The sequence below is a fragment of the Panulirus ornatus genome, chromosome 12, assembly GCF_036320965.1.
Source record: "Panulirus ornatus isolate Po-2019 chromosome 12, ASM3632096v1, whole genome shotgun sequence".
NCBI lineage: Eukaryota > Metazoa > Arthropoda > Malacostraca > Decapoda > Palinuridae > Panulirus > Panulirus ornatus.
This window is the reverse complement of record NC_092235.1, coordinates 62056855-62069411: the sequence shown is the minus strand read 5'-3', so window position 1 is coordinate 62069411 and position 12557 is coordinate 62056855. Positions and strand designations below refer to the sequence as shown.

At 39.5% G+C, this 12557-nt stretch overlaps 2 protein-coding genes across 10 annotated transcripts in view; one reads left to right on the top strand and one right to left on the bottom strand.

Annotated features, from left to right (window-relative positions):
* mRpS18C (mitochondrial ribosomal protein S18C) overlaps positions 1-12557 on the top strand; it is a 31106-nt gene that overhangs the window by 337 nt on the left and 18212 nt on the right. Inside the window, exons 2-4 of one of the 2 annotated variants that reach the window (XM_071668011.1) lie at positions 1436-1572; positions 2062-2269; positions 7470-7677. In XM_071668011.1, coding sequence (XP_071524112.1) covers positions 1436-1572; positions 2062-2269; positions 7470-7561 — 437 coding nt within the window. In that variant the 3' untranslated portion in view covers positions 7562-7677. Of the gene's footprint in view, positions 1-1435; positions 1573-2061; positions 2270-7469; positions 7678-12557 lie in introns of those variants that run through there. The other variant, XM_071668010.1, reaches the window with a different exon arrangement.
* The window catches only part of LOC139752112 (ADP-ribosylation factor-like protein 16), a 29037-nt gene continuing 24779 nt past the window's right edge, over positions 8300-12557 (bottom strand). For all 8 annotated transcript variants that reach the window (XM_071668016.1, XM_071668012.1, XM_071668013.1 and 5 more), the window contains one exon: positions 8300-8634. In XM_071668016.1, the coding sequence (XP_071524117.1) occupies positions 8452-8634 (183 nt within the window). In that variant the 3' untranslated portion in view covers positions 8300-8451. The remainder of the gene's footprint in view (positions 8635-12557) is intronic.

Below are 12557 nucleotides of genomic sequence, written 5' to 3'. Positions count from 1 at the left end.
TAGAGTAAAGCAGGCTGCCATAGGGCAGTATACACCATTCCCAACAGGTTAAGTACACGATTGGTTATTGTAGGACCTTTGACAGGATAGATTCAGCCAGGCTAACCTAGGATATGACAGGCCATTTCAGGCAAACTTAGGACACAAGAGACCTCTCCTGGGGAAATGTAACACAGGAAGACCATTCCAGGCCTACCCAGGAAAGGACAGACCATTCTTGGCTAAGTATAGGCTGTTAGAATAAAATTGCCCTTTGTAGGTCCGGCAGGTCATATTCAATACCCAGACACACACCAGATACCTTATTTACCATGATGTTTAACGTTATAGTCAAAATCTAACAAATTACATAAGGTCCTCCCACTTTATGGTGAACAGCTTGTGCAAAGTAGTTTGTTAACTGGTACGTTCAGCATGTCATAACTGTAGATCCAGTGCTCATTCTAAACCATGATATCATCCAACGAACCACCTAATCAACACTGTGTACTACTTAAAAGGAGGCAAAGTAGCTGACTTTATGTTGCTATATTTCAACTATAACATTAAGGTAAATTCTGGCATATATGGGTAGGTAGGTGAGGTTTTCATAGGTTTTGCTTAAATTGTGGCACCTTTTATATCATTACACGTTGCCCCAGATCTATAGTGTCTTCCCCCGTCAAACAATTTCTTATAACAAAGTAAGACACGATGCTCTATATGATGCTCTTCCAGTTATATTGTATCTTTTGTATAGTACACTACCAGTGGAAAGTGAAATTTTTTCATGAGTTGGTTTCATATTGTAACCTAAAATGTATTATGTGTCTAATGACATGTCATGGAAGAATATCATAGATTCAGCAGAAATTATACGATTCTGTTGTAAGGAGGTTGAAGACTTTATGGATGAAATTTTGTAAGAGCCATACTTTTCCTGGCAAAACCCACTCTCACACCCAGATTTCATATTTTTACTGTATTGACCCTTATGTTTTCCTTGATCTTTGTCTTCCCCACTAGCAGTTTATTTCTTGAAGGATCAAAGAATATGAGTCATACTGCAGTTTTCATTTTATTCTCCATATGGTACATTTCCATTGCAAAACGATCTCTTATATTCTAAAGCAAGATGTCTAGCATAAAGTAAAACTTTATTGTTACACTTTCTTCTGTGCTTTCTGGACGTCACTCATTTCCCATATTACAAACAGTGTGCTACCCTATCTCAAGACTCCTCAAGTTCAAGATGCAAATCCAGTTGTCCAGCATGCACCCCTCACACATGTACACAAATGTGTACTCTCCTAATCATGTATTCCCACCAACTTAGCCAACCACTCCTTAGGAGCCTCTGAATAGGGATAACATATTAAAACACGTGAACATGATGCTAAATTTTCAGTCGAAGAGAAGTGGTAATTCTTTAACATACTTTCGTTCATTTTGCCAGGGGTTGCTAGTGTATCATGCAGCACATCATCAAACAGCAATGACAGCCCCACCCCCATACCAGATACTTCTCAACCAGTTACATGGGATCCTTCAAAGTTGGAACAGATGCTTAAAGAACAGAGACAAAAGGACATGGTAGGTCTTATGACATCAGGAAGTGATTTCACGCATTGGAAATGGGATTATGCATACAGAATCTTAAATAAATGATTCCCTTGATATATTTTATATAGTTATAAAGAGTGACCAGCAGTGCTTCAAAGATTTTTTTTTGCATTTTCAGTCATTTGCCAAATTTATGAAGGAATTTTTTTCCTCTAACATAATGTAAGTAGCCAAAAGTTAAATGAGTGAGAATTTTAGTCTTTCATCAGACTCTTAGAATGGGAAAGAAAAAGTTAGAATAAATAAAGGATACAAAAAAGATAGAAACATAGGATTAGTACATATTGATAAATTGTATATGTTTCCAAGTGTGGCAGACCACTCATCCAGGATGCTGCATTGATATAGCAAAAAAAAAAAAATCCCAATTTTCCCTTGTAAAATAGCATGAAAAATATTTATAAAGAATGTTTTGTACCAGGAAGGGCTTGTCTAATAGTATCATGATCATGTTTTCAGCCCGTTAAAATGGCCAACCCATATAAGCAAGAGAAGGTTCAGTGTATTCTTTGCAAGTACAAAATTCACCTTGACTACAAAAATCCAAGGTTACTTTCACAGTTCGTATCTCCATACACTGGACGGGTATATGGGCGGAACATAACTCGTTTGTGCAAGAGGCAACAGGCTGAGCTTGAGAGGGAAATAGCAAAGAGTATTGATACAGGTGAGTAACCATCTTTCCTAAATTTATATTTATTTATTTATTTTGCTTTGTCGCTGTCTCCCGCGTTTGCGAGGTAGCGCAAGGAAACGGACGAAAGAAATGGCCCAACCCACCCCCATACACAATGTATATACATACACGTCCACACACGCAAATATACATACCTATACATCTCAATGTACACATATATATACACACACAGACACATACATATATACCCATGCACACAATTCACACTGTCTGCCTTTATTCATTCCCATCGCCACCTCGCCACACATGGAATACCATCCCCCTCCCCCCTCTTGTGTGCGAGGTAGCACTAGGAAAAGACAACAAAGGCCCCATTCGTTCACACTCAGTCTCTAGCTGTCATGCAATAATGCCCAAAACCACAGCTCCCTTTCCACATCCAGGCCCCACACAACTTTCCATGGTTTACTCCAGACACTTCACATGCCCTGATTCAATCCACTGACAGCACGTCAACCCCGGTATACCACATTGATCCAATTCACTCTATTCCTTGCCCTCCTTTCACCCTCCTGCATGTTCAGGCCCCGATCACACAAAATCTTTTTCACTCCATCTTTCCACCTCCAATTTGGTCTCCCGCTTCTCCTCGTTCCCTCCACCTCTGACACATATATCCTCTTGGTCAATCCTTCCTCACTCATGCTCTCCATGTGCCCAAACCATTTCAAAACACCCTCTTCTGCTCTCTCAACCACGCTCTTTTTATTTCCACACATCTCCCTTACCCTTACATTACTTACTCGATCAAACCACCTCACACCACACATTGTCCTCATACATCTCATTTCCAGTACATCCACCCTCCTGCGCTCAACTCTATCCATAGCCCACGCCTCGCAACCATACAACATTGCTGGAACCACTATTCCTTCAAACATACCCATTTTTGCTTTCCGAGATAATGTTCTCGACTTCCACACATTCTTCAAGGCTCCCAGGATTTTCGACCCCTCCCCACCCTATGATTCACTTCTGCTTCCATGGTTCCATCCGCTGCCAGATCCACTCCCAGATATCTAAAACACTTTACTTCCTCCAGTTTTTCTCCATTCAAACTTACCTCCCAATTGACTTGACCCTCAACCCTACTGTACCTAATAACCTTGCTCTTATTCACATTTACTCTTAACTTTCTTCTTTCACACACTTTACCAAACTCAGTCACCAGCTTCTGCAGTTTCTCACATGAATCAGCCACCAGCGCTGTATCATCAGCGAACAACAACTGACTCACTTCCCAAGCTCTCTCATCCCCAACAGACTTCATACTTGCCCCTCTTTCTAAAACTCTTGCATTCACCTCCCTAACAACCCCATCCATAAACAAATTAAACAACCATGGAGACATCACACACCCCTGCCGCAAACCTACATTCACTGAGAACCAATCACTCTCCTCTCTTCCTACACGTACACATGCCTTACATCCTTGATAAAAACTTTTCACTGCTTCTAACAACTTGCCTCCCATGCCGTGAATATCTCTGTAAATACACATTTACACATGCATTGTGCAAATAGGCAGCTACACACATTTAGTAATACTGTTCATGAACAACATCTAGAAAATTTGGTTTCTAAACATAATAGTGTTTATGCTTCATGTACAGTCAGTTATTAATATTACTGTTGTCTTTTCCTAGCGCTACCTCGCACACATGAGGGGGGAGGGGGGTTGTTATTTCATGTGTGGCGAGGTAGCGATGGGAATGAATAAAGGCAGACAGTATGAATTATTATCCCTAGGGATAGGGGAGAAAGAATATTTCCAACGTAATTCCTGCGTGTCGTAGAAGGTGACTAAAAGGGGAGGGAGCGGGGGGCTGGAAATCCTCCCCTCTTTTTTTTTTTTTTTTTTTTTTTTTTTTTTTTTTTTTTTTAAGAAGGAACAGAGAAGGGGGCCAGGTGAGGATATTCCCTCAAAGGCCCAGTCCTCTGTTCTTAACGTACCTCGCTAACACGGGAAATGGCGAATAGTTTGAAAGAAAAGAAGAAAGTGTGAATTATGTACATGTGTACATATGTATATGTCTGTGTGTATATATATGTATATGTTGAGATGTATAGGTATGTATATTTGCGTGTATGGACGTGTATGTATATACATGTGTATGCGGGTGGGTTCGGCCATTCTTTCGTCTGCTTCCTTGCGCTAACTTGCTAACGTGGGAGACAGCGACATAGCAAAATAAATATGATATTATTATTATTATTATTATTATTATTATTATTATTATTATTATAATTATTATTATTATTCCTGCATTTTTACTTTTTCCTTTGAGGCGAGGTCACATGAAAAACAAATGACCAGGTGTTAGAAGAAACCTCCATTGCCCCTTCCTATGTTCTTTCTTTTAGAAATTTGTACATAAATGATTAATGATATAATTACTACGTCATTTACAGCATATTTCTTTCAATATCAAGTACTGTGCTGTACAGTACTTGATGAAGTAGTGTGCAAAATTTTTGAAAATTCTTCCTGTCATTACTGTATTAATGATGACCCTTATTGTATTTCCATAGTTATATTATTCTGGGGACTAGGGAGAAAAAGTACCCCCATATATCTCCTGTTTTGTAAAGTCCAGTCATCTTTCCTGAGCATTACCTAGATAAGATGGAAAATGGAGTAATGAAAAAAAAATGTCATAAAATGTGACTACGAGGGGTGGAAGCATGAGAATTGGAATTCATTTTGTTGTCTTGGAATAGAGTCCATTTTCATATATTTCTTGTATTACTACTTATGCAGTTTCTCACCCAAATCAGCCACCAGTGCTTATCATCTGCGAATAACAACTGAGTCACTTCCCAAGCACTCTCATCCACAACAGACTGCATGCTTGCCCCTCTTTCCAAAACTCTTGCATTCACCTCCCTAACCACCCCATCCATAAACAAATTACACAACCATGGAGGCATCACGTTCCTCTCTTCCTTTTCGTACACATGTCTTACATCCTTGGTAAAACCTTTTCACTGCTTCTAGCAACTTTCCTCCCATTCCATATACTCTTAATACCTTCCACAAAGCATCTCTATCAACTCTATCATATGCCTTCTCCAGATCCATAAATGCTACATACAAGTTCATCTGTTTTTCTAAGTATTTCTCACATACATTCTTCAAAGCAAAAACCTGATCCTTACATCCCCTACCACTTCTGAAACCACACTGCTCTTCCCCAATCTGATGCTGTGTGCATGCCTTTACCCTTTCAATCAATACCCTCCCAAATAATTTCCCAGGAATACTCAACAAACTTTTTTTTTTTTTTTTTTTTTTTTTTGCCGCTGTCTCCCGCGTTTGCGAGGTAGTGCAAGGAAACAGACAAAAGAAATGGCCCAACCTACCCCCATACACATGCCTTGATTCAATCCACTGACAGCACGTCAACCCCGGTATACCACATCGCTCCAATTCACTCTATTCTTTGCCCTCCTTTCACCCTCCTGCATGTTCAGGCCCCGATCACACAAAATCTTTTTCACTCCATCTTTCCACCTCCAATTTGGTCTCCCTCTTCTCCTCGTTCCCTCCACCTCCGACACATATATCCTCTTGGTCAATATTTCCTCACTCATTCTCTCAATGTGACCAAACCATTTCAAAACACCCTCTTCTGCTCTCTCAACCACGCCCTTTTTATTTCCACACATCTCTCTTACCCTTACGTTACTTACTTGATCAAACCACCTCACACCACACATTGTCCTCAAACATCTCATTTCCAGCACATCCATCCTCCTGCGCACAACTCTATCCATAGTCCACGCCTCGCAACCATACAACATTGTTGGAACCACTATTCCTTCAAACATACCCATTTTTGCTTTCCGAGATAATGTTCTCGACTTCCACACATTCTTCAAGGCTCCCAGAATTTTCGCCCCCTCCCCCACCCTATGATCCACTTCCGCTTCCATGGTTCCATCCGCTGCCAGATCCACTCCCAGATATCTAAAACACTTCACTTCCTCCAGTTTTTCTCCATTCAAACTCACCTCCCAATTGAATTGACCCTCAACCCTACTGTACCTAATAACCTTGCTCTTATTCACATTTACTCTTAACTTTCTTCTTTCACACACTTTACCAAACTCAGTCACCAGCTTCTGCAGTTTCTAACATGAATCAGCCACCAGCGCTGTATCATCAGCGAACAACAACTGACTCACTTCCCAAGCTCTCTCATCCCCAACAGACTTCATACTTGCCCCTCTTTCCAAAACTCCTGCATTCACCTCCCTAACAACCCCATCCATAAACAAATTAAACAACCATGGAGACATCACACACCCCTGCTGCAAACCTACATTCACTGAGAACCAATCACTTTCCTCTCTTCCTACACGTACACATGCCTTACATTCCCGATAAAAACTTTTCACTGCTTCTAACAACTTGCCTCCCACACCATATATTCTTAATACCTTCCACAGAGCATCTCTATCAACTCTATCATATGCCTTCTCCAGATCCATAAATGCTACATACAAATCCATCAACAAACTTATACCTCTGTAATTTGAACATTCACCTTTATCCACTTTGCCTTTGTACATTGGCACTATGCATGTATTCTGCCAATCCTGAGGCACTTCACTATGAACCATACATACATTTAATGTCCTTTCCAACCAATCAACAACACAGTCACCCCCTTATTTTCATATATTTCCACTGCAATACCATCCAAACCCACCGCTTTGCCGGCTTTCATCTTCTGTAAAGCTTTCACTTCCTCTTCTCTGTTTACCAAATCATTCTCACTGACCCTCTCACTTCACACACCACCTCAACCAAAACACCCTTTATCTGCCACTCTTATCACATTCAACAAACCTTCAAAATACTCACTCCATCTACTTCTCACTTCACCGTTACTTGTTATTACCTCCCCATTTACCCCCTTCAGTGATGTTCCCTTTTATTCTCTTGTCTTATACACTTTATTAACCTCCTTCCAAAACAACTTTTTATTCTCCCCAAAATTTAATGATACTCTCATCCCAACTCTCATTTGCCCTCTTTTTCACCTCTTGCTCCTTTCTCTTCACCTCCTGCCACTTTCTTTTATACATCTCCCAGTCATTTGCTCTACATACTGTATTTTATGTAGTTTGGGTTAGCCTGTGTAAATAAACTTTTTCTTTACAGGGTACATGGCTTTCATGCTCAAGAGTGTGGAATTCTTAAAGGATCCGAAGATATTAGACCCTAACAACCCCGTGAGACCACACAATTTTTAGGGATACATGAATTTCATTATTTAATGTAGTTGCATATTAAGTTGTATATAGCTTCCACTTTTTATAAAAATTTATCCATGATGAATTTTATTATTTTAATGAAGAATTGAATTTCATGCAGTTTCTTTTGTAAATACCTCAGAGAAATGCATTTAAATCAAACTGTGCTGAAAAAATTTTGGGTTCCCAGGGTTAAAACCAGTTGTTATGCCAATAGCTTTCAACATAGCATTTAGTGCATGGTACATATTATCATTAGAGCTCGAGCAGTATCTCTTGTAAAAACTTTACATGTTAATTTAGCTTTAATGTAGTTTGTATAATGAACTCTGTGTTATAGTTGAAGTATTGAAGATGCACATTTTACTTAAGTAAATTACTTCTATTGCTATCGGTAAAATATGAAAATAGGGAGATAGGGAGACAACAGGAAAATCAAATATCATTATTTGGAGAAATAGTAGATATTAAATTGAAATAGCAGATATTATCTAATATACTTCTTAGGTGACATATCTCAGGGCAGTATTGGTTGGCTGATTTGTTACCATAACAAGAAGTAGGGTAAATAAGAGAGAGATATATATTGTAAATTTTTATACATACACGTTACATACAGAGATTAGCAGTCTATAACTTTGAAGTTTACGAATTTCAGGTAAATAAACTTCATTTACTGCATGCTGAAGCATACACACACTTGTCTGTAAGACCAAAGTTTGGATATTGAGAAAATTTATCCAGACATTTGTTTCCAATAGTATTTACTGGTGTGTGGAATGTGCCCATGAATCTACTTGTTTAGATACAAAATGAATTGGTTACGTGTATGGGAAATACTTAACTTTGTTGTGTTAAACTCATACTGAATACAAAAAATTAAGGAATGTTCATTTTTCGCCTGTAATCCACTTGAGTAATGAGCGGAGCCCCTTGCCCGCTAGTGCACTAACTTCAAAAGTGGTAAGCTGCTGTGGGACATATTCCTTGAGGTTGTCGAAACGCATCACATGGAGGAGCTCATTCACACCTCGACTCATAGCACTATCTGTTTTGTTGAAGACTATAGCCACCTGGAATGAAACCAGGAAGATATAGTGCCATATAGTTATTTCTGTTTTTGTTGTATAAGATATGAAAGAAATAATGGTTCTTTAATTTGCAGATGAGCTATAGATAGGGCTGTGTGGAGGAGGGTGGATGTGTTGGAAATGAAATGTTTTAGGACACTATGTGGTGTGAGGTGGTTTGATCGAGTAAGTAATGAAAGGGTAAGAGAGGTGTGTGGTAATAAAGAGTGTGGTTGAGAGAGCAGAAGAGGGTGTATTGAAATGGTTTGGTCACATGGAGAGAATGAGTGAGGAAAGATTGACAAAGAGGATATATGTGTCAGAGGTGGAGGGAACGAGGAGAAGTGGGAGACCAAATTGGAGGTGGAAAGATGGAGTGAAAAAGATTTTGAGTGAACGGGGCCTGAACATGCAGAGGGTGAAAGGCGGGCAAGGAATAGAGTGAATTGGATCGATGTGGTATACCGGGGTCGACGTGCTGTCAATGGATTGAATCAGGGCATGTGAAGCGCCTGGGGTAAACCATGGAGAGTTGTGTGGGGCCTGGATGTGGAAAGGGAGCTGTGGTTTCGGGCATTATTTCATGACAGCTAGAGACAGAGTGTGAACGAATGGGGCCTTTGTTGTCTTTTCCTAGCGCTACCTTGCACAAATGAGGGAAGAGGGGGATGTTATTCCATGTGTGGCGAGGTGGCGATGGGAACAAATAAAGGCAGACAGTATGAATGATGTACATGTGTATATATGTATATGTCAGTGTGTGTATATATATGTGTACGTTGAGATGTATAGGTATGTATATTTGCATGTGTGGATGTGTATGTATATACATGTGTATGGGTGTGGGTTGGGCCATTTCTTTCGTCTGTTTCCTTGTGCTACCTCGCAGATGCGGGAGACAGCAACAAAGCAAAATATTAAATATAATATAATTTGCAGGTGGAGGGAAGGAGGAGAAGTGGGAGACCAAATTGGAGGTGGAAAGATGGAGTGAAAAAGATTTTGAGTGATCGGGGCCTGAACATGCAGAGGGTGAAAGGCGGGCAAGGAATAGAGTGAATTGGATCGATGTGGTATACCGGGGTCGACGTGCTGTCAGTGGATTGAATCAGGGCATGTGAAGCGTCTGGGGTAAACCATGGAAAGTTCTGTGGGGCCTGGATGTGGAAAGGGAGCTGTGGTTTCGGGCATTATTTCATGACAGCTAGAGACTGAGTGTGAACGAATGGGGCCTTTGTTGTCGTTTCCTAGCGCTACCTTGCACAAATGAGGGGGGAGGGGGATGTTATTCCATGTGTGGCGAGGTGGCGATGGGAACAAATAAAGGCAGACAGTATGAATTATGTACATGTGTATATATGTATATGTCTGTGTGTGTATATATATGTGTACGTTGAGATGTATAGGTATGTATATTTGCGTGTGTGGATGTGTATGTATATACATGTGTATGGGGGTGGGTTGGGCCATTTCTTTCGTCTGTTTCCTTGCACTACCTCGCAAATGCGGGAGACAGCAACAAAGCAAAATAATAAATATAATATAATTTGCAGGTGGCAGGGAAGGAGGAGAAGTGGGAGACCAAATTGGAGGTGGAAAGATGGAGTGAAAAAGATTTTGAGTGATCGGGGCCTGAACATGCAGGAGGGTGAAAGGCGGGCAAGGAATAGAGTGAATTGGATCGATGTGGTATACCGGGGTTGACGTGCTGTCAGTGGATTGAATCAGGGCATGTGAAGCGTCTGGGGTAAGCCATGGAAAGTTGTGTGGGGCCTGGATGTGGAAAGGGAGCTGTGGTTTCGGGCATTATTACGTGACAACTGGAGACTGAGTGTGAATGAATGGGGCATTTGTTGTCTTTTCCTAGTGCTACCTCGCACACATGAGGGGGGAGGGGGATGGTATTCCATGTGTGGCAAGGTGGCGATGGGAATGAATAGGGGCAGGCAATGTGAATTGTGTGCATGGGTATATATGTATGTGTCTGTGTGTGTATATATATGTGTACATTGAGATGTATAGGTATGTATATTTGCGTGTGTGGGCGTGTGTGTGTGTACATTGTGTATGGGGGTGGGTTGTGCCATTTCTTTCATCTGTTTCCTTGCGCTACCTTGCAAATGCGGGAGACAGCGACAAAGCAAAATAAATAAATAAATAAATAAATAAATAAATAATTTGCAGATAATGAGCATATGATATACTACCTATATGGAATTATCTTTGTCAATATGTAGTCTTTAAAAAGAATTTCATGTGAGTGGATGGAAGATGAAATAGCAAAACTTGTTTCCATTCGGTATAAAACACCTTTTTACATTATTGGATGATTTCTTTAAGGATACTAATTTATTCACTAATACAGTGTATGGTTGCTGTCATTATGTTCTTTCATATTAATCCATTTTTATTGAAACTTTTGATTAAAGCAATATAAAGTTGACCCATATTTGGGTGACATTAGTGCCTTCTATATTATTCTACAAAGTAATTTACAAGACTTATGAAAGCCCATTGTAATTTAGTAAACATGTTTGGGATGTACATGTGAATGTATGTTCAGATATAAAGTTAGACTCATCTTTAAGAGGAGAGAGCAAATTTGGCAATAAGAAAAAAAAAAAATTATGCTAATGGAGGATGGGGTTGCACAATTTGTCTCTACCTTATATCTAAACATGAAAATTGATGAAATAAGTAACCTTATCGAAGTTGATCAAAGACAGTTCTTAAAGCTTGCATTTGTTTACGGAGAGAGAGCTCTTGATGGATAATTCATCTACTTTTAATGTGGGTAGAGGATTAGTCAGGTGTGCTCTCTCAGTATAATCAGTCAAACTTCCAAGTTTATTTTGGAAAGATGTTTGAGACTTACAAGAGGATTTACTTACAAATGGGTGATTTAGTTCCATCTTCGTATGTGATTTGAGATTAATGAATCAATATAAGCTTGCCAGGTTTGCTGAAATACAAGGCTAGCAAAGCTAATAATTGGAAAAAAAATTTCATAGTTTGAAGAATTGAGCTTGGCTTCATCTTCAGACTGGTGACAGGATCATCAGAATTATTTCTCCCAAAAATTTCTCAAAATGCAAAAATATTTACAATTGGGTAAGGTCAAAATGTAATGTACATAATTATTTACTGAGGGATGCACATTTCAGCTTCCACCTTAACCTGCCGCCAGTATCTGTGACATGTAATTTATTGGCCAACATGATTTAGTACAGGGTGAGAATCAAAGAAAGTTTGGGATGTGTATAATGGACATTGGATATCTGATTCATATCCATATCTGTACCTAGGCTGAGGAATGAAGTGTGGCACCTTACTAAGTTTAATTAGAATTGAATAAAATTCAGCGAAGCTGATATGTATATTGTACTGATCTGTGATTTGATTCTAACACAGAACTTATTATTAATGATCTCTGATTTTTTCAAGTGTGATCCAGTGAAGCTAGTTACATGAGAGCATTTATAAGCAGGTTGAAAATGGGAAAAGCCCTAGAATGTATGGAATAATAGTAGAAATGAAGAGAGGTGGTGATGTCATGGTAGAATGGATGCACAAATTGTATGGTTGTGGAAAAGTGGGATGGTGCCAGATAATCGGGCAGGAGTAAAGGTACTGTCTTTATACAAAGGAAAGTTTAGTAAAGATGAGTGCGAAAATTGAAAAGGAATCTGCGTACTGTGCATATGGGGGAAGTTGTATAGAAGTACTGTTTTTGAAATGGTAAAGAAAACAGAGGGCAGGATAAGTGTAGAATAGTGGGGTTTTGGGAAAGGTAAAGAACATGTAGAACAAATTTACTTTTGGGTACATGCAAGTAAAGTTTATAGCAAAAGGACAAAGTTGTATGCAGCATTCATGTACCTGGAATAGGCATAGGATAAAGAGGACTGGAACACATTGTGGGAGAT